The following is a 26,851-nucleotide window of genomic DNA, read 5'->3' as shown; positions in this document are numbered from 1 at the left end:
GAAATTTGGTTGGTAATCCTGTTTTAACCAAGGAAGAAATTTCATGCCAAGCAAATTTGTGTGCTTAGGAGCTCTATGAAATTGGGCCCTGGTCTTTGACAATTACCAAAGGTGTCCAGTGTCTTTATAACTAATATATGAAATAGAAAAATTATGGAGGTTATTTCTTTCATCATTCTCTTACAACTTTGATGACCAATTGCGTCTTAACTTTCACATCCTTGATGGATGATGGATGCATCTAAACTTGACACTGTCGTCCAGGACAGACATCTGCCAACTGGGATACACCAAGTGAGAATACTTACCAAAAGTTGTAAGTGCCTTTAAAGGCAGTGGACACTATTGGTAATTATCAAAGACCAGCCTTCACAGCTGGTGTACATGTATCTCAACATATGCATAAAATAACAAACCTGTGAAAATTTGAGCTCAATGGGTCGTTGAAGTTGCGAGATAATAACGAAAGAAAAAAGCACCCTTGTCACACGAAGTTGTGTGCTTTTAGATGCTTCATTTCGAGACCTCAAATTCTAAATCTGAGGTCTCGAAATCAAGTTTGTGGAAAATTACTTCTTTCTCGACAACGATGTCACTGCAGAGGGAGCCGTTTCTCACAATGTTTTATACTGTCAACCCCTCCCCAATACTCATCACCAAGTAAGGTTTTATGCTAATAATTATTTTGAGTAATTACCAATAGTGTCCACTGCCTTTAACTAAGAGATGAAATAGCAAACTTAGTTGTAGGGGAATGAAGTGTACCTTGGTCTGACATACCTTGGTTGTGAGCGTGCTGCCTGGTGTCGTGGTTGAGGTAGATGTGGTGTTCAGTACTCTCACGGATACGGAAGCATTGAAGAGGAAACACAGGCTTGACCAGCTTAGCAGTGCCGCATAAGTACTGATTGATAGTACTCTCAAATTGCATTGTAACCCTGGAAAATAAACGGCGGTAAAGTTATTACCCTGGTATGAGAACAGCATAAGTGCTGCATAAGTAATGATTGATAGTACTCTCAAATTGCATTGTTGCCCTGGAATACAAACGGCGGTAAAGTTATTACCCTGGAATAAGAACAGCGTAAGTGCTGCATAAGTACTGATTGATAATACTCTCAAATCGCATTGTAACCCTGGAAAATAAACGGCGGTAAAGTTATTACCCTGGAATGAGAACAGCTTACATGTAGTCATGCCGCATAAGTACTGATTGATAGTACTCTCAAATTGCATTGTAACCCTTGAAAATAAACGGCGGTAAAGTTATTACCCTGGAATGAGAACAGCTTAGTCATGCCGCATAAGTAATGATTGATAGTACTTTCAAATTGCATTGTCACCCTGTAATACCAACGGTGGTAAAGTTATTGCCTGGGATCAGAACAGCAGTGAAAGGTTATCCGCGGGGAAAAGAACAGCAAGTAAATTTTGCTCTCAAAATAACAACAAAACCATTGCTCTGTATATTAAAATAAGAAGAGCAGTGAAGCATTACACTGGATAAAGAACTGTGTGACACCTGACAAACAATATCAATAAAACATCAAACTGGAAAAAGAATGGCAGTAGAACATTACACTGGATAAAGAATGCAGGAAAACATTTCACTGGATAAAGAATGGCAGAACAAAATTTCACTGGATAAAGAATGGTAGTAAAACATTACACTGGATAAAGAACGGCAGTAAAACATTTCACAGGATAAAGAATCGTGTAAAACATTACACTAGATAAAGAATGGCAGTAGAACAAATACACTGAATAAAGAACGGCAGTAGAACATTACAATGAATAAAGAATGGCAGTACAGTATTACACTGGATAACAAATGGCAGTAAAAAATCAAACTGGATAAAGAATGGCATTAAAACAATACTCTGGATAAAGAATGCCAGTTCATAGTTCATAGTTCAAATTAAAGTATTTCCACTCAATCATTTAACTCACAGATAAAGCACTACACAATGTATATAAAACGTACATAGTATTATTATTCAGGGGTAGAAATTAAGTGTATTTTCATGGTAGTCAGCAGGGCTAGTAACCAAGAAGCCCCGATGAGATTTTGGTAGCCCAAAAAACACATTGAGTCACACTGCACAAACTTTACAATACACCATCAGCACAGTTCATTGCGGTTTGTGATATTGACTTTTGCATTATTTCCCACTAGCCCGCCGCGCTATCGAACTGGAAAAATAAGTAGCCCCGCTGCAAGTCTGGTAGTCCCGGGCTAGCGGGCTAGTGGCAATTTCAACCCCCGTTATTATTTATTTAAGATCATAGCCTGTAGACCAATCTGACGCGCACCGGGTGCGCAAGTGTTGAGCACTGGGCGCGCAAGTGTTGAGCACCGCGCGCCATTTACTACGGTGTCTTCAATGCCTAGATTGTGCACAAAAAGACACCGCAGTTGGTAATTTTCAATAGAGGGCGCTCCCAATTTTGTTTCGTCGGATTGGTCTTTAAAGTAAACAAGGTCAAACTAACCTGTTGATATGATTGTTGAGTACATCGTACACATTGGGATGCTTGTAGATGATAGCATACCCTGCTACTGTATCCGCACCCGGAGTCAAGATGGCCCAGTTACCTCCAAACATCAAGAGGAGATTCACGATGTCCGAGTGACCCCTCTTCCCAGCCTGAAGTTATACAACAATGCATTCATTAATATAATTTTTCATTGGGCTTTTTCACAAGCAGAATCTACCGGTATGTATGGGTGCTACAATGTAAGGGAATAAATGTGCACACACTTTGATTCCCATTAATAAATACCTTTACGGTCCAAAATAAATCAACACTTTTTGTTCAAAAAATTAAATAATTGCAAAAATTATAAGTGCTCAATGACTTCTTTCAACACATCACCCCTCCAGTAATGAAATGGTAAGGCCCTCGGGTAAACAACTACTTATAAGGAGATTAACTGGTGTTACATGTGTATCATCCGTTCAAACAACCCCTCGTGATGCCCTTTCGACCAATCAGAATGGATAAACTGTCTTAGGTATTCATGAATATCAATTAATCCAACAGCAACAAAAGCAAAAAAAAAAACAGCTCTGAACATAATATCAATATATGTTATATTTTAGTCACTGGCACAAGCCAATTTAATTTTAAATGTATAAAAACAAATTGTATTTCTTAATGCTTTTTCTGTAATTTTTAACACATCTATTTTTATTAATCTCTGTATTTGAAACTCAATTCAGCCTTTGACTGGTGTTTGAATGTTATTAATAAACCAATAATAATAATAATAACAAGCAATTTTTTCAGTGTTGGAGTTAAGCTAAATTGTAAGCATTTCCACACGTTAAACTTACAGAAAACTTTCATATCAGTAGATAGGTCTCACACATATTAGGCAAAAAAAAAGGTAAAAATGAAGCGTCCTGCCTTTTCGACCCGTTTTCTTTTGAATTGCTGGTCGACACATTTTGTTGAGACAAAATTATCTTTTTTTTCCCCGTGTAAACAACATCCTCTAAAAAGGAGGTGGGCAGGACGCTAAACATGTTTTTAATTTTGTTTTTTGCCTAAGGACATTTTCAGACCACTTTTGTCTCACATCAGTGCTTTATCGTGTAGTAAAATAACTTGCACACTTTAACGGGTCCAAATGTTCAAATACGCGCGAGACGTGCTCAGTATGTATAATCAACACAGGCCAAAAACTTGAACCAGTTTTTCAGTAAGCAATGATCAACCTAGACCTGACTGTTTACAAAACACAAACACAAAACAAATATAAAATAAGGAGATTTCACTGGTACCATCATCATAGCCGTCTCCCCTGTGCCATTTTGCTGTAGATTGACGTGGGCACCAGCTTCAAGCAAAATAGCTACCAGGTTATAAAGTCCCTGCAAAAACACAGAATGAAAACTGGATTTAAAAGTTTGTGTCTAAGCTGTGTCAACACAATTACAAATATGTTTTACTGGTATCCTGCACATTTTTGCTCAGCAAAAAACAATTAAGCATCATTTTCTCCTTAAGCAGCTCTTTACATTTATCGGTTTATTTCGTAAAAACATTACAACCAAGGTTGAATTGCACACGAGCATGTACAATATAAAAATTTCTTAAAAAGAATCTAAAAGGTTAAACAGTTTTAACACACGATAGGAAATGAGCAAGTATTAAAAACAATCAAAACAACAAACAATCAACCAGCACTTAACCAGAAAGAAAGAAACTTAACAAAAAGAGACGTACTCCAAGGGACACATTGTGGATAGAAAAGCCAACACTCAAATCCATACAGTTCAACTTAAAAGAAATGAAATTGGGTCTAAAATTTCAGCTTGTTGGACACCAGAACGCTTAGCCAAGACAAGCTAAAGATTTATTGTAGAATATGTGAGAAACAAGAATGGTGTGTTGACAAACAAAAATGCCCCGCTGAGATTTATCTGAGCGGGGCAAGCGGGGCGTTTTTGTTGATCTCACTCACTTTTTAAAATCTCAGTCAAGAATGAGATTCATCTCATTCTTGAATTATCACTTGGACAACATTTCTTTTGCGTTAGCCAAAATGAGCTTCACATTTGATCTAGGGATGTAGGGGGCTCCAAAAATAAACAAGTTTCGAGTTGATATGCCAAGTCCTTCTAGAGTTATTGCTCAGACAATATATCTTTTGTTATGCCCTTTGGGCTTGCTTCGCTGACGGGGCATAACATTTATTGATGGAAAGGAACAATTCAGTTTAAGGATGATATCTTACCAACTCCGTGGAGTACATGAGCGGAGTCAACCCAGACTTCTCCGGTACGTTGACCAGAGCTCCGTTGGCAATGAGTAGCTTAGCGATCTCGTCATGGCGGTTCATACAGGCCAGCATGAGCAACGTGACACCACAGACTGGGTCCGGCTGCTCTAGGTCATGCATGCCATTCAACCAGAGAGCTTCACGGACGCGCTGGGTCTGACCCTCCTTCACAGCTTGTTTCAACGATTCTACAGAGCAAATCCAACATTGACAACATTATCTTTAAATAATATATTAATAGTGGATTCTTATTTAGACTCAAATTCATTACTCCAAGGCACTCAAGGCACTTCAACAATATTACACCCTGGCAACAGGGCCATTTATTTTATACCTTAAACCATCTCAGCTTTTTAAAATGAAGTACTACTTTCTGTTACCGAAAATGACCCGAGTTGACAAAGGATTTATTTTGCTGGATTGCATCACACATTGTGGGTTGGATAATGGATCAAGCATTGTTAAGAGAGGATAAGGATTACTAAATACTGACCATTTGAGAATATGACCGGGGAGAGACCCTCAGGTTTGACCATCCAAGGCTCCTCAATAGATGTATCCTCATCAAAATCAAACTCAATCCCACCTGCAATCAAGAAAAAAAGATAAATATGAACCCTCTAATTGTATTATCACTTACCCCTGCCAATGTGTCTTGGTAAAAGTTGTTTTATATTCTTGCATTTAGGAGTCGTCTCCAATAACATACACCAATAATCTGTAGATTTCTTTGACAAGTGGCTTTATCACAAGGGAGTTTTGTAGCGCTCATTGAACAGGAAGGAAAGCTTCAAAAGTATGATCAAATAATAACTAAATACAAAACAAACAAGGATAAAATAAACAGGCACATTAGTTTTAGTGATTTCATTCAAGTTGATCTGTAAACATCAGATCAAAAGGGAAAGCCTTCAATCCAAATAAACGATACAAATACTAAACAAAAATAACGTACGTACTGTAAAATCATGGCATGTATGGTGTATTTATTAGTAACAAAACAATAACACCTGATGTTAAAGGCAGTGGACACTATTGGTAATTGTCAAAGACTAGCCTTCACAGTTGGTGTATCTCAACATATGTATAAAATAACAAACCTGTGAAAATTTGAGCTCAGTCGGTCATCAAAGTTGCGAGATAATAATGAAAGAAGAAAACACCCTTGTCACACGAAGTTGTGTGCGTTTAGATGCTTGATTTCGAGACCTCAAGTTCTAAACTTGAGGCCTCGAAATAAAATTCGTGGAAAATTACTTCTTTCTCCAAAACTATGGCACTTCAGAGGGAGCTGTTTCTCACAATGTTTTATACCGCCAACCTCTCCCCATTACTTGTCACCAAGAAAGGTTTTATGCTAATAATTATTTTGAGTAATTACCAATAGTGCCCACTGCCTTTAATCCAACAAAATGTGCCACTTTTCAATTGCATCAATAAAGAACAGTTGACTGGTAATAAATTAAAGTAAAATAGTGACAAGGTTAAAACTGACCAATCTATTGACCCAATTCACCTAAGCCCAGTTTCGTGGCTTTGCTTACCACCGAATTCTGTGCTTGTGATCACCATTCTTTGCTTACAGGGCAAGTGCCGAATTTCTGCCCTAGATGTAAAGCCAAGAATGCCTATTTAGAGCAATATTTTCTACATAAGCAGCTCTATAAAATTGGGTCCAGAGTAGAAGGGCACATGATCGCGTGAAATTGTTATTCAGAATTTCTATGAAATATTATCATTGTGAAAGTGCTCCCAATGTATGATGTGCATTTGTGTCACAGGCAAGCAAACAAAAGCCTGGTTTATACACAAAAATTGGGTGCGGAATTTCAATTTGAAGCCAATTTCTGTGAGGCAGACATTCGATACGTTCCCCATTGTTGACTTTGGCAAATTTGACATTGCAGTAAACAAGGGGCGTGTTTGCAAACCTCAGCTTGTGCTCTCGCTTCTATTAAGGCTCTATCACCAATATTGGAGCGGAGTACATTTTGTATGATGTTATCAACATCAAACGAGGCCAAGAGCTGGAGACGGGGGCCTAAGATTTGGAAAAAGCCCCAGAGTTTAGGGACAGACTCTAAGAATAACCAGTAGTCAAGACCTGGCTTGACCTGCTTGAAACCAGGGGCTTTCCCCAAACCCCGGCTAGGGCTCTGGCTTATCAATTTAAGAATCGAGTGTACATTTTGCATAATGTTCCCAACATCAAACAGAGCCGAGAGTAAGAGACAAAGCCTAAGCCGAGGTTCTGAAAAAGCCCCTAAAATAGAAACTTGGCTCTTCTGTCAGACCTTGCAAGCCATTTCTAACACATGGTCATGGCAGCAATTGATCAATAACGACACGGGTGGCAGCTGCTAAAACAATAATACTAGGTTCTAACACCCCTAGGGGCGTATCCAAGTGTTTAGTATTTTTCCTGCAAAGTGTATGTGGAGCTATGTTGAGGCCTATTCCTTTATGTAGCACCATGTAACGGTGCTATATGCTGCCGATCAGACCAGGAACACTTCTGCGAACCCTTTCTCATAACAATGAGTGCAGCCACTAGGTTCTTTGACGCGCATTACTGGACTTACGCTTTCAGTCCAATCCAAAAGACGCAGCAATAAAGGTTATAGGTGTCTCGCACGACCGGGACTCGAACCCACACTCTGCGTCAGAGCTTGAGTCCGATGCTCTTATCCGCTTGGCCTCAAATAAAAATTTTACAAAGCAAAACAAACAAAAACAAGTTCAAGCAACACTTAAAGAAAGCAAAGCAGTAGCATGGGGGGGTTGATGTTATAATACCTTGCATTGAGGAAGAGGTTGTGGTTGAGGACATTGAGGCGAGCAAATCCCGGAGCTCAAAAGGTAGAGGTGGCTCATTCAGAAGAGCTGCACTGCCACCTGGGGCAGCAGTGCCACCTGGGGCAACAGTGCCACCTCGGGCAGCATTGCCACTAGGGGCAGTGACTAGAGGGATAGCAAAATCGAGGAGAAACGGCAAAAATTACAACATAATGCAAAGCGGTGGACCAATCAATACGCGCAACAATCTGTACACAAAGACATGTTAACAAAATTGCTGTTTTTTGTATATTTGATGTCAATCAGGCATCATGTCGAGCGATTTATACAATTTCCCTGACAGGACATGCAGGACAGCACATGACATAATAATGACGAACCAGGCCTAAAATTTCAACTTTGCAAGGGCAAGGCCACTTTCATTTTGCGAAGGGCACTTCCATTGGAATACCTTAAAGTATATGGAAAACTTTTGAAGGGCCACAAAGGCAGTAACCTCTGTTGCCTCTGAATAATTCCAGGCCTGTAGAACGCTGAGACCATGAATATTTGAAACTAAAAAGAACTTTAAATGAATCACAAAAAAAAACAGTCCAGATGATAGGCGAGTTTAAGTACGATACATGTAGTCATGGTCGGAATTGTACGACATTACATCTGCAAGTTTTGGTCAGGGATTTTTCCATGTCTTTGTGTAAAAAACGTGCTCCCAGCACACCAGCCATGGCGGCGCGGCGTGCTGAAGTTGCGTGTACGGATTGGTCAAATAAATTGTGACACAGAAATCAACAATAAACACAGCATGCAGAACGTGTGATTGATGCAAGGTGCATTGTGCTCAGTGTAGACCAAAGGAAGGAATACAGAAATGTGAATCAATATCTTCCTGGTTCCGCTCTTGGGCAACTCATGCAATTTGCATCACTTCGTTGATGAAAAAAATGTTTTATAAATTAAATAATGTTAAAGGGACACATTGCCTTTGATCGGGCGAGTTTATCTATGAAAATCATTTAAAGGCAGTGAACACTATTGGTAATTGTCAAAGACTAGCGTTCAGTTGGTGTATCTCAACATATGCATAAAATAACAAACCTGTGAAAATTTGAGCTCAGTCGGTCATCGAACTTGCGAGATAATAATGAAAGAAAAAACACCTTTGTCACACGAAGTTGTGTGCGTTTAGATGGTTGATAGAGACTTCAAGTTCTAAACTTGAGGTCTTGAAATCAAATTCGTGGAAAATTACTTCTTTCTCGAAAACTATGGCACCAGAGGGAGCCGTTTCTCACAATGTTTTATACCATCAACCTCTCCCCATTACTCGTCACCAAGAAAGGTTTTATGCTAATAATTATTTTGAGTAATTACCAATAGTGTCCACTGCGTTTAAAACCATTTTCTAACCACACATTTTCATAACAAACGGTTTCAAACGCTTTTCATAGACCAATTTGCCTGATCCTAGGCAACGTGTCCCTTTAATATCGTTGTAAAGCTGGCACATGAGAGGCTCCATGCAAAGCACCTGCTATCTATAATGAGGGATCACGCATAGCAGGTTTATGAATCACCATGCCAGTGCAAAAACGTATGCCCTTCTAATCTAAACCTTTCCCACATATACATACCCACAGAAAGTTTTAGTGCAGAGATTTGTTTGTTGTTTTTGCATTGAGCCTCTCTCGTGAGAGATACAACATTATTAGAAAATCAAGTATGCTTTTTCACAAAATGGTGTAAGATCCATGCTGTACATGAAAAGAAAACTTTTAAGGCCAAGTGAACGCAGGAACCATCGTTGATCAAGTTAGCCTGAAGTGTGTCGGGACACTTTTGAAAATTGGAAACAACTTTAAGTTGGGGAGGTAGTGCTTTCTGCTCTACTGGCCAGGCTTCGGACTGATGATACCCAAGCCTACATCCATAAGGACTGTAAAAGGGGTAACCTTGTTTCAGCCCTAGGAGTAGGTGGCAACGGCCTCCAGAAAAAAATAATTGTAGCCCACGCCTTCAGGCCTTGTGTGTCTGGCGTCTTGCATAAAAAAAAACTAAAAGTGGAAACAGCGCAATAATAACATGAGCTTCAAACAGTATTTTTTTAATTGTCAAAATGGTTATTTGTGCAAAAAATTACTTTTCTTGTTGAAGTGGTGATTAGAAAATAACTTGGTTGAATAACTGATTAATCGAGGTAACAAATGAATGATGAGTTAGAATTATGTAGATGGTAAAGAAAACTTTTTTTTAAAACAAAAAATTGACATCTGGACCAGGTACATGTACCTCTGACGGCTAAAATCTTGCTGATCTCTGGTATCTTTGTTTCAACTTTGACCTTCTCCGTTGGTTTGGGGTCTTTTTTCTTGGCTTTCTTGGTGGGTTTGGTGGAGTCTGTTTTCTTGACTTTCTCTGAGGGTTTGGAGTCGGTTTTCTTGACTTTCTCTGAGGGTTTGGAGTGGTTTTTCTTGACTTTCTCTGAGGGTTTGGAGTCGTTTTTCTTGACTTTCTCTGAGGGTTTTGAGTCCCTTTTCTGTACTTTCTCTGACGATTTGGTGTCTTTTTTCTTGACTTTCTCAGATAGTTTGGGACATTTCTGGCTGGTATTGGGAGCAGCAGGCTTGCGGCTGGTTTTGTCAGTATCTGGCACATGCTTGCAGTGTTTTTCTGTTTACAGGTCACACACACACATGCAGTTAAGCAATGAGGCCATATTCGAAACTGCGACTTCGGCTACAGCTTCGGCTATATCGAGTGCGTCTGCCTATTCTCCAACACTGGCAGACGCGCTGATCTAGCTGTAGCTGTAGTGGAAGTCACAGTTTCGGACACGGCCTAAGTAACTTATGCACTAGGCCTTCATAAATCCTCTAACATCGTTTGCAGGGGTCGAAATTGCCACTAGCCCGCTAGCCCGGGACTACCAGATTTACAGCCGGTCTACTCATTTTTCCAGCTTGATAGCCCGACGGGCTAGTGGAAAAATAATGCAAAAATCATCATCACAAACAATAAAGAACTATGTTATTGGTGTATTGTAAAGTTTGAGCCGTGACGCGGGACATAATGTGTCTTTCGGGCTACCAAAATCTAATCAGGGCTACTAAAAATTATTGGTCACTAGCCCTGCTGACTACCATGGAAATACACTTAATTTCGACCCCTGGTTTGTCAGGTCCCCCTTTTCTCACAAAAGTAACATAGTTCAGTCATTGTAAAGGGACCAGACTATTTGACTTCCCTTTTTCAGAAACACGGCTAAAGGCCCGGTCACACAGGCCCCGATAACGAGAACGAAAACGAAAACGATAAAAATGCATGGTCGCGATTGGTTGAATTGCTCCACGCAGAATACGCCCACGCTCATTCAACCAATCGAGGGTGTGCATTTTTATCGTTATAGTTTTCGTTCTCATTATCTGGGCCTGTGTGACCGGGCCTTTAGGCTCTGACTCTGGCTCAATCAGTAGTTCTGAAAACAAGCCTTTTTGGTACGTTCGGTTGTTTGTAATCAAAGTGTTTATCAATAAAACTAATCCTGTATATTGTAAGAAAATTGAATTTCAAAATGTGATTGCATTTTTAAGATTCACCGAAAAATCCAGAGGGAACATTTCCACACACGTTTTATGTTTGCACCCCTAAACATGCTAAAAGGGATACAGTCTGAGCAGCATCACAATCTGAGCCTGCAGCATTACCGACAATAACGCTTCTCAGACTCAAAACTTGTGGGGCACAGATAACTTATAGCTTTTTACATGTTTCTCAAAATGCTTCATATACTTTTAAAAGCTGCTATTGACCCATTTCACCTGACGTCATGATAAAAAAAATCTTGAATGCGCCATACTGGTGGGCAATTTCACTGTGCGTTTTCATATATAACTGTATGCATAGAGTATGCTGTGCGTTATGCAGTGAAGTGCGCATTTTAGGCCACCAACTGCGCACCAACATGGTGAGCGTGGCATCAGTCGCCGCGTGTGACGCGCGTGCAAGGGGTCAATAGGCTTCTTAAAATAAAAGTTGTTATATCCATTCCTTTTTAGAGCAATTGCCAAACGTTCAACAGACACAAAGTGGAGCCTGAGCAACAGGGCCCAATTTCAAAGAGCTGCTCAAGCACAAAAAGTACACAAAGTAGCTAAGCACAATTAAATTGTGCTTACAAGAATAAGGTTACTAGCATAGTTACCAGTACCATGTTACAATATGTACCACTTGTGACTGATATCCTGCTCAATTCTGCTTAGCAGATACCATTTGTATGTTTTAAGCAATATTTTCTGCTTAAGTAGCCCTATGAAATTGGTTAAACTAAAGTCATGCTCATGTACAAGAGCAACTTGCATTTTGTGGACGAACAGACAAAAATAATGGCCGCATCATAGAACAGGTCTACAGTGCACAACTCACCTTTTCCATTCTACACACAAACAAATTTGCTTGTCACAAAACTATTTTCATGCATGGAACAGGAGACTTTTGAATGCTAGGTGGTAGCAGACTTACCAGGTAAATGTCCATTGTTTACGTAGTTCTGAGCACGCGCACATTACCGAGAACAATGGATTTTACCTGGTAAGTCTGCTGCCACCAAGCGTCCCGAAAGTCCCCCATTGGAGGAGGTTTGCATATTATTAAGCAACATTCTCTAGAAGGCCAGAGATTGAATACAAGGCAGGCCTAAAGTCCGAGTTATAGTCAGTCGCGCGATGGTCGCGTGATGGAAATCTTGACCCCAATTATAAAAAGACACAGCTTTTGGGCCTCAGTCTTAAGATTGCGCGCAAGATTTCCATAGCGCGACCATCGTGCGACAAACTATAAACCGGCCTTAAAACTATTTCACAGAGGAAAGGGAGGCAAGTTTAGTTTGTTGTTTGTTTGGTTGTTTAGACAATCTTCCCAACAAGGGACTTTGGCAGAACACCCACAAGGGAACGAATAACACGATGACAATCAATGTCTAAGAAAGTGCTGAATTTTTGATCAAGCTCTGTAAAGCCAAAACAACAATGTGTTGCTTTAGAACCTAGACTTGATTATTGCATTGAGATCGATTAAGAGAGAGTTCTTAAGAGGCTCCATTAAAAACAAGAGAACAAGTAAAAAATCTAAAATGTACATACTCTCTTCTTTGTTCATCTTAGTTTCCACCATCTTGCTTGGCATCTTTGCGTCTTCATCGTGATGAGACATATCTTGCTTTTTCTCGTCAAGTCCCCTGTTGATCATCATAGGCTGTGGACTGACTATACCGCCAATAGAGGGCTCACTCACAGGGCTTCGTACTGCATCACTGCTAGGAGACGCCATGTTTGCAACCCTAGCGACCGGCGCCATGTTGTTGTTGTTAGCAACCGACTGCAGCATGGATTCCTTCTCGACGAAATTTTGCAGGTCCCAAATTGGAACTTGCCCGGCGCTGGCTTGCTTCTGTGACTCCTGTACCTTAGTAAGATGGAACCCCTCCGGGCTGCTGTATGTTGGGGTCGGGTAGTAAGGTTTTGAGGTGCTGGTTGTTGGCGTTGCATTGGCTGTGGATAGAGGCTGAGAACCTGCTGGTGTGTTGTGTGTTGTGGTTGCTGCGCAGAGGGGAGCCTGGGTGTGTGGGATGATACGGGGTGCTTCAGTGTAAAGGGCTCCCTCTGTGGTTGGCAGTTTGTGAGGGATCTTGGTGCCTGTCAAGTAAGTCAGACCGCTAGGGATCTTGGTGCTTTTCAGGTTAGTCAGACCTCCAGTGTAGAAAGGGCCTTCGGCATTTGAGGTGTTCAAACTACCCACCGTGGAGAAAGGGCCCTCTATATTTGGGATGGTGCGGGGAACTTCCATAACGGGTGCGGCCTTGGTATTCGTTAAGTTAGTGGCAGCCTCTGTGGAGAAGGCGCCCTGAGTGTTCAAGATGTTTAGGGTAGCAGGTTCTTTGCAGAAAGTGCCCTCAGTATTGTGGATATTGGAGACAGCATCTTTGCCGAAAGAATCCTGAATGATTGAAATGTTCGGGTTGCCTCCTTTACAAACAGAGCTCTCTGTCCTCGGGATATTAAAAGAAGACGGTTCTTTAAAGAAAGCTTCCGTGCTTTTTGTGGTGATAGGAGTAGATGTGGCTTGTGTGTCTACAGTGCTAGTGGTAATTCCTGTGAAGAAAGCGCCCTCAGTGTTTGGGGTAGTAAGGGCAACCTCCTTCTCGGGGTGAAACGATACTTGGGCGGCAAAGTCCGGGTGATGAAGTGATACTTTGGCAGCGAGGTCCTGCCCCAGGTTCTGAACGTCGTCCCTGCTCCCAACAACTCCTACCATGCTTAGCTCTTGAACGGGGTAGTCACTACCTGACAGCGACAGCGTAGTGCTGCTGCAGCTGCTGCTGTTACTGCAGGTGCTCGGGGTGGTGAGTTCCCACGGTTTCCACATGGTGGTGGATGTCTCTTTCTGGGAGGATTCGGGGGACTCCGGTGTCTCTGGGGTGACGACTGCTGGCCAGCGTGATGCGGCGGGGTCAAAGGTTGGAGAATGTGCTTGGGGTGAAGTGTTTGAGGTAGATTGCACAGACAACTGCTCCAGTCCATGTGCTTCGTGTTTTATGTCTGTAGAGGGAGCTAGATAAACCTGGTGTAAGAGAAAAAGAAAAAAAGTAGCAGGTTAAAGGTCAAGTCTAGACTGATCCCTTGCTGTCTTATTGGCAAGGATAAAGACAGGCACTGGTCTTACAGACCCAGCAATTTCATTGGATACAATGATTTTATTGGATAAACCTGCATTGATGTAAGATTTCCATATCTGTGTATTGATTGGTCCAAGGTGATGTTTGTCAGCTGTTTGTCAGTTGTCACGTCTCCATACAGCGTGAATAAACTCCTGTGGTGCCATTTTTAATCAAATTTTGTTGCTTTCAATTCAAAACTGCCAGGTCTCCGCAAACGCCAATTCAACAATTGTGATCTCATAAATGCACGCATGTCATACAAGAATCGCAGGCACTGCACTATCCTGAGGTATCAAGTCTCACGTACAATGTACAGTGCTCAACCCAACCCTTCTCATGCTTAGTGTACATGAACCATCAAGTCCCTTTTAAAATATACAGTCAACCCTGGTTACAAAGAGCACTGTTATTTAAGAGTTTCTGCTGTGAAGTCCGGAATTAGCAATTCTGCTTTGTGTTTCTTCTTTTTCGCTGTCCTCTTATAACACATTCCAATAACAAAGAGGTAATTTGGTAAGTCCCAGCATTCTTCTTTTGAAGCGAGACAAATGTCGTTTACTTTGGACAGCGTATCAGGCCAGCGGCTCATTTCACAAATTAATCCTATCCTAACTTAGGATGGGTTCAATTTTTTGGATGGTTGCAAATATCTTTGTCTTGGTGTTCTTTGTCCCCTTAAATTTTTATACCTGTAGTTTATATTTATATTTAATTTTTTTTTTAAATACTGTGTTTTTTATGATGCACACTGGAAGGCAATTTGCATGTTTTTAACGTGATGTGAATAATAAAATTAATTGAATTGAATTGAATTGAATTGAATTGAATGCGTCCAATGACTTCAGATAGGGAACTTTAAACTCGTCCTACATGTAAGCCCTAAATTAAAGATAAATCCTAAGTTAGGACGAGTTTGGTGAAATCGTTGGCAGGAGTAACACATAGGCAACACAGGCCATGGCTTTTGTTTTAAAACCATTGAACGCGGCATGCAATTTGACCCTTCAAGAACTGGAGCCGGAGGGCGTAACATGCATTGAAAATTTACAAACAAAAATTTGTTTTACAGTTTTCAGGCATGCAACTGCCTGTTGAAAAAAAAGAGGAAAATCTTCAAAGGCACAACGCAAGTGCAGAGGGAGGCAGCCGAAATGCCACGGGACATGATACCCACAATGTTACCCTAGAAAATGTTGAGGTTTATTTTGCTGTAAGGTGCATTGTTAGCATGAACTAGGCTTATTTTACATGATTGTAGTTGTACACGGTTGTTGCCAGGCATAAATGTATTAGGCTTTAACAAACAAAAACAAAAATTGTTGTTTTTAAACGCGGAAGAGTTGCATGCCTGAGTTTTTCCTCACCTAAAATAAATGCTTTTTAACAAGCAGCTACATTTAAATGAAAGGGAAAAAAGGAGAAGTGATTCGGACTCAACCAGCTGTTTACAAATTTGCAGGGTTGTTGGCGTGCGATATTGAACCTGGTACTTCATTGCACAATCACAACCCTGCTGGTTTTAAACAGCTGATTAAAAGATTCCTCAAATACGCTTTTATTCCTTAGTAACAAATACCTCTGAACAGCAAATAGTCTGGAACGTACGTGTATATTTTGTTGTATCCACACTGAATGTAGGTCCACACCAAAAAAGAGCCCGATTGTATTATTATAATAATTTTTTTGCACCAATATTTCAGTTTTCCTAAACATCTGTCATGCTTTATTGGCCTCAGGTGCAACAGCATAAAAACGTTTCATGCATTCTTAATTGCCCATATTTAATTACTGGCAGTGTTAATTGCCCATATTTAATTACTGGCATTGTTTTAAAGGGCTGGTAAAACTGTGCCTTTCAAGATGTGGGCTACAATTATTTTTGTCCAGAGGCCGTTGCCACCTACTCCTAGGGCTGAAACAGGGTTACCCCTTTTACAGTCCATATGGATGTAGGCTTGGGTATCATCAATCCGAAGCCTGGCCGGTAGAGCAGAAAGCACTACCTTCCCAATTTTATGTAGCAAGTGTCACGACTGGGATTCAAACCCACACTCTGCTGATCAAACAGCAGAGCTTGAATCCGGTGCTTGAAACCGCTCGGCCAAGACACGCCACCTTTTGTGCTTTTAAAAGCAGCTCTATGAAATTGGGCCACAGTTTTTCTCTGCATTCTTAAAATTGAGGTACACAATTTAGTAACAAGTGATATTTGGAATTCTTTCTCGCACACATTTTTGTGTGTGATGTGTTTGAGGCATGTGGAACAAATTTTCGCACAACATTGAATTCTATTAATAATAATAATAATAATAATAATAAATGAGACTTATAAAGCGCATTTTACAAAATTCAATGCGCTGGAAGAGTGCTACGGAAAAGACGATTATGAGAATAGATGTGTTTTTAATTTACTCTTGAATGTCTGGAGTGTGTTGGTGTTCCGAATATGACTTGGTAGGGCGTTCCAGCACCGAGGACCAGCGACTGAAAAGGACCGGTCCCCTGCCATTTTGTGTGTGCGAGGGATTGTAAGATTCTGGCCGGAGCGGAGCCCACTCCGGCCAGGTTTGTTGAAATTTAGCGACTTGAAGGGGGCACAGCATCTTTCCTCTGGTGAGTGGCACTTCTATGAGGAGACCATTAATTTGTACTGGAACTTTGCCAATTGGCACCACAGCAAAAGCACAGGGCACAACAGCAATTGATATCGGTGCCGTCGGTTATTTTGAGGCACGTGTATGTAGAACTACACTGATAAAACGATAAGAGCATAAATATTTTTAGGTTAGCATATGGAGTGCTGCTTTAATCAGTTACATGCCTGGATAATTCTGTACATTTATGCAGGTATTCACATGTCAAAGTTGCGTTGTCAAAGCTGTGTTACATGCATTACCTCAGAACACAGAAACACTGGTCAGTGTACTGAATGCACTGTAATTATGAATTATTCTGCCACGTTTTGTTTTTTTGCCCCCCCTTGCAAGCAACTGTTGAACCATTTTTATCACGCTGTTTAACAAACTAGATAAAGAATGCTGAGCAAGGCTTGGATCTTAACCAATCTGTGCAGTATGAGTTTGAACTTGACCGTTGTTTTTGGGGGGCTAGTTTTAAATAACTAGTATTTTTATCACTGTAAACTACAATGGTGGTTTGGGTTTATGCTTTTAGAATTTTTTGTAATAGTGTATTAATGTGCTCAGTGGCTGGTTTAAATTTAAACAATAAAAACAATTTTTATTATGTTTTTTTTTAGCTTGTTTGGAAATTGCTGTTTGGTGTCAGGGTTCTCAAATTCGTCCCACGATTGATCAAACCTGGGGTTAAGAGGGGGGTGGGCTTTCAGGAACTGAAGTGTGCAAGTTTGGCCGAACGAAACATTGAGTTGTCAACCACCAGTGCTTTTCTGAACCGACACAACTCAAAAGAGATTTACACATGGGGCTACCGCAAATCTCACCTGGTTAAATATGTACTCCCACCATGCAAAGTTTCAAATCCCACCAACTTACTGATTGATCAGGCGATGATGTCGATGATGTTCTTCTCTCAGTCTCAATTGCCATCGGTAACACTCGTTCCTCTTCTTCCTCTGTCGACTGGCCAGACATCTGCCTCCCGTATTCTCTGTTCCTAGTCTTCTCCTCCAGCTTGGCCACGGTCAGCACCTCCTCAACAGGCAAGAAGGTGTCCGGCGTGTGGAACAGATTTGCGGCATTGGTCTCCCTCTCCAACACCGAGGGGCTCATGCTGAGAGTTTTCTGAGTGGCGGTCTCGAGGGATCCGATCGCCTCCAGGTCGATCAAGACCTTGGGTCTCCTCGAACCGTCCTTTTTGGATTTCTTGTGATGATGATGGTGGTGGTGATGATGATGATGATGATGGCGATGGCTCTTGTGCTCCTTCTTGGCGGCTTTCTTGGCCTCCTTGCTGCGTCTCTTCTCCTCTTCCTGCTTGGCGTCCTCATGCTTTTTGGCGTCCAGGAACGCCCGTCGACTCTTCACCTTGGAGTACATGTCCTCCGCCTGACTCCCCTCGTCTCCCAGGAACATCTCATCTTTCAAGACGTCTGTCTTACTCTCCTCGCATCCTGGCGACACCTCCATCTGCTCCTCCTGTTCATCATCCTCACTAATAACGCTGCTCACCCTGGAAACTGCCCTCACTGGTCTCTCTGAAGATTTGCCCTCCGCCTCCGGGGAGGTACTGTTGGCCTTCTTCGCATCCAGAATTGCTCTTCTGCTTTTCACCTTGGAGTACATGTCTCCTTCAAAGGTGATGAGACCCTTCTCCAGGTTGTCCCAGAAGGGGTCCTTGAGAGGCGGGGGTCCCTCCTCTGTGCTCAAGGAGGCAGTGGGCGATTTACCCTCCTCCTCTGGATTCAGCGGGGAGGGCGTGGCCTCATTATCATCTGAGGCCTCCTTCTCTGAGGAACGTCTTCTCTTGGGTGGTCCATCTGTGGCTGGTTGCTTGGGAGGGGTTCGTTTCTTCGAAGGTTTCTGGGGAATGAATATGAATAACTTAAGTAAATATCACAAAGAAATTAACATAAATATATTGTGCTAGGTCTGTATGCTTAATTTTTTTAGGGGCAAGGGCAGCGATGTATTTTTTCTACTGTATCATTTCAAGAGCACCAAGGCAATGACCAAGGGACATGGATGCAAATGCCTTTGTTGCCTCCATTAAGTATCAGACATGGATGTACTACATTATACCCAGAGCTGGAATTTCATCTTTGAAGATAACCATTAACTATCAATGAATCTATTTCGACTTGAGGTTTCAAAAGTCTCACAAAATCATATAATCATGTTGGGTTGGACAAAGAATAATTGACTACAGTGGGACTTGAACCAGTCTCCAGATTAACGTGCCGGCGTTCTACCAGGTAAGATATCTCCATTTGTCAATATCTTTTGACAAAACAGAAAGACTGCCAAAGTACATAGTACATGTAGTGCTAGAGAGCTCTGTTAGAAGAGTGCCAGCTTGTAAATTCCTAAATGTAGGTCGCAGGTTGAAGTCACACTCTCATCAATGTCTCTTTGTCCAACCCCAAATTAATTTAAGTTTACCCCTCAGTCAGTTTCCCTTGTGGTAAAACAAAAAAAATGACAGCATTAAATCATCTATTTTCAATTCAATCAAAGAAATCAAGTGCTCAGCCACCAGTTATCTTTTAAAGGAACATGTTGCCTTGGATCGGTCGAGTTGGTCTTTGAAAAGCGTTTGTAACCGTTAGTTATAAAATGCATGGTTAGAAAGATATTTTAAAAGTACATGTAGAATACAATGATCAACATATTTGCCTCGAAAATGCGTGGTTTTCTTTTAACTATGCGAACTAACACGGTCGACCATTTATGGCAGTCAAATACTTGACTGCCATAAATGGCCGACCGTGTTTTTCGACGAGGTAAAAGGAAAACCACCAAATTTTGAGTGATAATTGTGTTGATCATTATTTCTACATTTAAAATATCTTTCTAAACAATGCATTTTATAACAAACGGTTACAAACGCTTTACAAAAACCAACTCGACCAATCCAAGGCAACATGTTCCTTTAAATGTTATACTGGCTGTGAAGTGTGGACAAAATTGTGTTTTCAATCAACAATATAATTTTTTTTTTTTTACCATTTTACATAAATGGCATTATTTTATATAATAACTTCACCGAGCCCACATATTCTTTTACACATCAATAACACCAACAGTGCAACGACCACACACACATAAAAATTGCTGGATTTTGAGGCTTTTCCATCCCCCAATCTTCTCTACACTCCAGCTAAGAGCAGCCTCCCTACAGTGCACTCCATTCACCTGACATGTTGTGCCTCCATCGGGACCCCAACCTGCCACCAAGTTGCCGTAACCCAATACTGGATGCAAATTCAGAACGCCACATCCGTTCACAATGGCAAGAATACACGCATTCATGAGTAGCAGGTAAGCGGGCCTGGACGCAAGTTTTTTATAGTACAACAAAATTTCCACTGTCGTAGTACTTTTCAATTTGGAAATGTTTTTTTTCTAAATCAGGGTTCTGCCCAGGTTTTCTTAAGTGGTGGAAAAATGAAACCATTGCGAGATGGATCCGTAACATGGTAGATCGTATAAATAGACTCAAATCAAAGAAGTGCTCAAATTTAAAGGCTTTGGATACCATTTTTGCTTATAAATATCAAATTTTACATTTTGAAAGGATATTGCAATGTGTAATTTAAAAAATGTGAAAATATGTGGTGGTCAAAAAGATAAAAACAGAGGAAATTCTTCCAGTGATGGTTGGGGAATCCTGAGTGTCAGGCGGGTTTTCCGGCACCGACCACTGTGGGCAGAACCCTGCTAAATCAATTCAAATAAGGGATGGCAATTCTATACTACAGAAACAAAAAATGCTACCTGGACTGACCCCCTTGCCTCAGAAATGAAAACCCCTTCAATCATATTTCCCTGTTGGAACCAATCCCCCCTTAACCCCCAGGGCTCTGTTTATTCAAAACAGTTCTCCTCAGAGCTGTTTTTCCTCCCCAACATTCTCATCTTTTCATGGCTTGGGTTATCTGGGCCAGGTCCGGGAAACAATCGGAATGAATTAGTTGAGATTTTTGATTAAAGTAATGTCAGAATTACCAATGGTTGGCACATTTTTGCAATGTTTCAGAAACGCAGACGGAATGACATTGTACATAAGTGCAGTTCTGATCATTGTGCAATTCATTCAGGACTACACTCAGTACGTGTACATGTTACCATCAGAATTCTTAAGGTGTTCTTTATGTCAAACTGCAATTTAGAGAACAATTTCGCCAAGCACCGAAGAGACTATACAGAACAACATTACAAAGTGCAGCCCTGATCATTGTGCACTCTATTCATACATACTCCACCAGATTTATAAGGGCCTTCTTTTAATAATAATGTCTGGATTACCAATGGTTGGCACTTTTTTGCATTGTATCAGAAACGCAGGCGGAACGACATTATACATTGTACATAGTGCAGTTCTGATCAATGTGCAATTTATGCCTACCAGAATTCTAAGGCCTTCTTTAGTGTCAGTGCAACTAGAGAACAATTTGCTAAGCACCCAAGCGACTAAGCACATTGACCATTCTTTGTTAATGTAGGAGAAAAAAACTTAATGAGCATAGTAAAAACTGCAAAGCACAATGTGCACAAAATAATGTATAATTTTAAATCATTATATTTTAATTACATTTACACTCTTAGACAAAAAATATTTTTTGTGTAATTAGCTGATTGTTTTTAGTTTGGATATTTTAGACCACGTTGAAAATGTAATTTAAAAATATTAATTGAGATAGAAAGAAGAAAGTGCAGTTTTTCATTCATTGTGAGACATTTTGTAAAGCGCATTGAAAATTTGTTTGTTCTTGTATGGGCAAGACAGTTTCTTGATGTAAAGGCGACTCAATCGAGGATTATGTAAAAAATTTCAACCTGGATATTGCTACAAAGTAACCAGCCCTGATTTTTGTAAAAGGAAATATGGAGTGCATTTAAAATATTCACAATATGAAATTTCATATCTTGCAAATAACATCCTGAGGTAATAATATACTTTAGTACAGCCAAACGTACTCAACACATCCCCAGAAGACCCAATCTCAGACAGAAAAACATAATTTTTGTCTTAGATGCAGTATTCTCACCAACCTTTCACATTTTGAGAGATCTGCATACATTTTGGCTGCAGAGTGCTTGGTGATTATTTTTTCCTGAGTGCATGCATTTTACTGTCCTTTTTTTTTGCATTTTCTTGTGCACATAAACAAGTCTGCATGCGGCACGCATAGTCAAGTTACTACTGTGTATGTACATGTAGGTGGACTTGATGAAATTGAAATGTGTAGTTTGTCATTTCTGTGACCTTAGTGCCCATTGAAATATTGGTAGAAATTTACATTTCTGTGCCTTGTACACCCAGCAGGGTGGATGTGCGCAATGCACAAGTCATTATATTATTATTTTATTATTATTATTTCCTCTGCTAGAGGTACCATTTATCAACTATGTTGGAGTCTTGGAGACCATTCCTTCTGTATGGCTATGTAGAATTATCACAAATTGCCAAGACATTGCTAACATTGTTTTAAAAACTTATTGTAAGTCAAATTTTTCAGTATCAAAATGAATATAACAAAACAATTTTATTTTATTTTATTGGAATGCTAAGTTAAAGGCAGTGGACAATGGTAATTACTCAAAACAATTATTAGCATAAAACCTTACTTGGTAATGAGTAATGGGGAGAGGTTGATAGTATAAAACACTGTACGAAACGGCTCCCTCTGAAGTAATGTAGTTTTCGAGAAAGACACAATTTTCCACGAATTTAATTTCGAGACCTCAGATTTAGAATTTGAGGTCTCGAAATCAAGCATCTGAAAGCACACAGCTTTGTGTGTCAAGGGTGTTTTTTGCATTAAAAAAATCTCGCAACTTAGACGACCAATTGAGCTCAAATTTTCACAGGTTTGTTATTTTACACCAACTGTGAAGACTGGTCTTTCACAATTACCAATAGTGTCCAGTGTCTTTAACATAGGAAACTATATAAAATTTCATTTCTGGACCTTTACTTCTAAGACCTCTTTGAGTTATGGAAGTATGCAGAATCTCAGATCAAATTCTCCAAATCATTATGAAATAATGTAGATCCCAAGATTGCAAAGTACATGTAGGGCTTTAAAAACCAAACATTACCAGCGTACATGGCGAACATGTATGTAAAATATGCAGCGTGCTTTGACCAAACTTCAAAATTTGGGTCCAGAAAGCCACCAGTTTTGACAAATCCTTGGGAGAACTAAAATACATAACCTCCCATCAGCAGATTAATGTATTGTACATTGTACGTATATATACAGTGTACATGGAAGCACCTGCTGACATTTAAAGAAAGGCTCAATCCCTAATTGATCTGGGAAATTCAAATTTGTCAGGTTTTCTAATTTGTTGCCAAGTCACCATACAGTAGGCATGTGTGATGGGAAACAAATTATCATCCGGACAAAATGTATTTTAAAGCATCATGGATCCTGTAGACTGCAGACACGGTCAGTTTCCTTTCTTTCATTTCATCAGACAGACTTTAAAGGCACTGGTGGCCACTATTGGAAATTACTCAAAACAGTTGTTAGCATAAAAACTTACTCGGTAATGAGCAATGGAGAGCTGTTGATAGTATAAAATATTGTGAGAAACGGCTCCCTCTGAAGTACATGTATAAAATAGTTTTTGAGAAAGAGGTAATTTTTCACTCAAATATTTTAAAGAGACTTTGAAAAAGCCTTCAGGCATGAAGCCCTTCATTACGCATTTAAAAGCACACAAATTTGTGCAACATTAAGTGTTTTTTCTTTAATTATTCTCTTGCAACTTCGATGATCAATTGAGTAAAATTTTTTGATAGTTATGGATAAATATTGTGATCACCAAGTGGAAAGAATACTGGGACCAATTTAATGGTTCATAAGCCAAAATTCGCCGCTAACCCGTGAAATACGCTTGCCGTAAGCACAGAATTCCCTGCTTCCGTAAGCGCCGATTCTGTGCTTACGGTAAGCAGAGCAACGAAATTTTGCCCTGGTCTTTCACAATTACCAACAAGTCAGTGCCTTTAAGCTTCTCGATTTGTGTTTGAATTGAAAACCTTTAATTTATTAGTCAGAGTAACAATAGAAACACTGCCGTGTGTGGCATAGTAGGCCTAGATCTTGCAGCGTGATTGTGTGCAATGCTGAGCCGATTTGGCCGATCACAATGCATTTTTTTCACTACCCCCCTATGTACATACACAACGAGTCTGGCTTGTAGGCCTACACAGTGTGTTTTGGTTCACTCAAACTGCTGACTTACAGGCAAAATATCGAAAAAGATAAAATAAAAGTCATAATGTGATGGTTTCAGTGACAGTGGGTACTTGACAAATTTCCGTGCTACGCAAAATTGAGCTGGCACCAGTCACAACAATGTAATTTTAATCTAATATTGGCTGGTAAAACCATTTCTGGTAAGTAATATTTTTCTGGGCTTAACAAGTTTTGTGCTTACAGGCTTTAATGAAACTGGGCCCAGACCTTGAGTCATTGCATGGTGTTACCCCAGTGCACTCGTCCACTCCACCATCAACACCACGTCATTGAGAGCCAGCCAAAGGGGGACAATATCTTATTTGAACACTGCAGAGTGCCTTCACCACAGAGCTTAGTCGTGTCAGTAATCTGTGTCCCACCTCTACGGTTCCACCCAGACAAGTACAGACATGTTCCAAACCTGGCAACGCATTTGCATCTTTCAATCAGTGAGAATTCGTACAATAACAATCAGCAGGGGGATATGTTTATAAGAAGGACAATCCAAAATCAGGGGAGATTGTCAAATTTGTTCATCAGAACATGGAAAGATTGGTTTCTTTAAGGGAGACGTTACCATAGAATCAGGGAAAATCGGTAGTTCTGCATAGGTTCAGAATTTCCTTCACAATGCTTACATGTACTTTAACTGTAAGATGTTTTCTTTCAATAAATGCACTCAATTCACATAACTATACAAATATCAGCACATTGAAATATTGGTTTATTTCAAGGGAGACTTCAGGGAAAGTCGGTAGTTCTGCATGGGTTCAGAATTTCCTTCACAATGCTTACATGTAAATATGAGATGTTTTCTTTCAAAACTATACAAATATCAGCACATCGAAATATTGGTTTATTTCAAGGGAGACTCAGGCCTGTATGCTTCGTTTTTGAAAGGGCAAGGGCACCAAGGCATTTTCTCCTTGGCAAAGGGCACCCTATGAGGAAATTGTAAATTTCTAGTGGAGCATTTCAAGGGCACCAAGGCAATGGCAAGGGGCAACGGAGGCAATCGCCTCCGTTGCCTCCGTGAAGTATCAGGCCTGGGACTTCACTGCAGAGTCAGGGAGAATTGGTAGTTCTGCATGTTCTGAATTTCCCTCATAATTAAGGCTTCTGTGAGATTTCTTCTTTCAGTCTGTAGAGAATACACTCAATTCACTCAAAGCTAAAATGTCTACAATGTACATAGTGCACATACATGTATTATACCACATACATTAATAATAGGGCCTACCAGAGTAGAAAAAAAGCTTTTCTCTCCTAAATCCAATTATAATGTCCATAGCAAGTTTGTTTTTCATACAAATCCTGTCCACTCTTTGGGTGGCACAGGCTAATTCTGTTGATGTGTGCACACTGAGTATTTGATAGTTGTTTTGGATCTGGGACACTTGTAAAGCAATGACATGACAATACAGTAGGAGTACATGTAGCAACTATTTCTCATCTTAATCTAGGGACCTTTAAATATTAAAAAATGTTGCTGATCTAATCAAGTAAATGGATTCAACTACACTACATTTAAACCTGGGTCCAATTTTATAGAGCTGAGTTTTCTGGCAGGCAGAAAATAATAATATTTTCTGCTAAACATTATAAGTATTACGCAGGATTCATGCCAAGTCACAAATTGTGGCTGGTAACCTTATTCTGATAAGCATAATATCGTTGTGCTTAGCGAACTCTTTATGAGAGATGTTAAATTTGCACTCTTTGTGATTTTAAAAGCAACTCTTCGAAATTGGGTCTAGCTACAAACAGAATGAATTATGTGTTCAAAGTCTAAGGGAAATTCAATCTGAACTACGGTACTGTGGACAAAGGAAAGGACACAAGATGAATGCACATTTTTATATGTGTGTGCTGTGTTGTGTTGTGTTGTAATTATGTTAATCCTTGAGAAAAAGACTCTGCTAGGGCCAAAACTAACATCAGGCCATACATAGAACAAACTTTACGATGAAAATTGTCAGTCTCAATCAAAACATACTTTAAAATGTGGAAATCGATCAAATAGTGTATGTACAAAAATGTAAGCCTGTGTTTGAACGCGATGCATTTAAATGCAATGCATTCATGTGCCATGTAAAAAATGAAGGCCTATATATATAGCTCATAATCAGATGCAAATCATGTCAAACTACATGCATGTGGCCCACATTTCACATACAATTATCCAGACAGAAAATTTGCCCCTGCTGTCGGTCACATGACCACCTGCGTCAGAGTGTGTTGTGCACTGCCCAGGTGTTGAAGGGGCCAAATGGCTGACATTGGGGTCAAATTGCTACAGTCGAGGTACACACACTGTAAACTACTATGTTTGTAGGCCCTGTGCTAAAAACTGAAAAATATTGATTGCGTCATATGTTTTATTCAATTTTGTTGGGTGCTTTGATATGAAGCTGTGATTTCAGTACAAAAGAAATCCACTTTATTCACCGAAATGTTTGGTATTTTTGTTTTCACCATCTGTGAAAACGCCAAGCACAGTGTAAATATTAGTTACAAACCTAAATACACCTAAATTATTTGCACATCGGTGGAGAACAAAACGGAAAATTAACAAAGCAAACTAATTTCTGCTGCACATTTCTATTGCAAATTTTTGACTGCTAATTTCTGTTGCAAATTTCTACAGCAAATTTTTGTTGCA

The 26,851-nt window shown here is 40.1% G+C and overlaps 1 protein-coding gene across 3 annotated transcripts in view; it reads right to left on the bottom strand.

Annotated features, from left to right (window-relative positions):
- Positions 1-26,851, bottom strand: part of LOC139947338 (uncharacterized) — a 46,651-nt gene that overhangs the window by 13,588 nt on the left and 6,212 nt on the right. The window contains exons 3-11 of one of the 3 annotated variants that reach the window (XM_071945234.1): positions 17,810-18,796; positions 12,721-14,197; positions 9,872-10,252; positions 7,586-7,750; positions 5,283-5,375; positions 4,745-4,977; positions 3,789-3,878; positions 2,494-2,648; positions 781-938 (exon numbers count right to left, since the gene is read on the bottom strand). In XM_071945234.1, the coding sequence (XP_071801335.1) occupies positions 781-938; positions 2,494-2,648; positions 3,789-3,878; positions 4,745-4,977; positions 5,283-5,375; positions 7,586-7,750; positions 9,872-10,252; positions 12,721-14,197; positions 17,810-18,796 (3,739 nt within the window). The remainder of the gene's footprint in view (positions 1-780; positions 939-2,493; positions 2,649-3,788; positions 3,879-4,744; positions 4,978-5,282; positions 5,376-7,585; positions 7,751-9,871; positions 10,253-12,720; positions 14,198-17,809; positions 18,797-26,851) is intronic. The other 2 variants (XM_071945235.1, XM_071945236.1) reach the window with 2 other exon arrangements.

The sequence above is a fragment of the Asterias amurensis genome, chromosome 14 (assembly GCF_032118995.1).
Source record: "Asterias amurensis chromosome 14, ASM3211899v1".
NCBI classification, from domain to species: domain Eukaryota; kingdom Metazoa; phylum Echinodermata; class Asteroidea; order Forcipulatida; family Asteriidae; genus Asterias; species Asterias amurensis.
The sequence above is the reverse complement of the archived record's forward strand: the minus strand, read 5'-3'. Positions and strand labels throughout refer to the sequence as shown.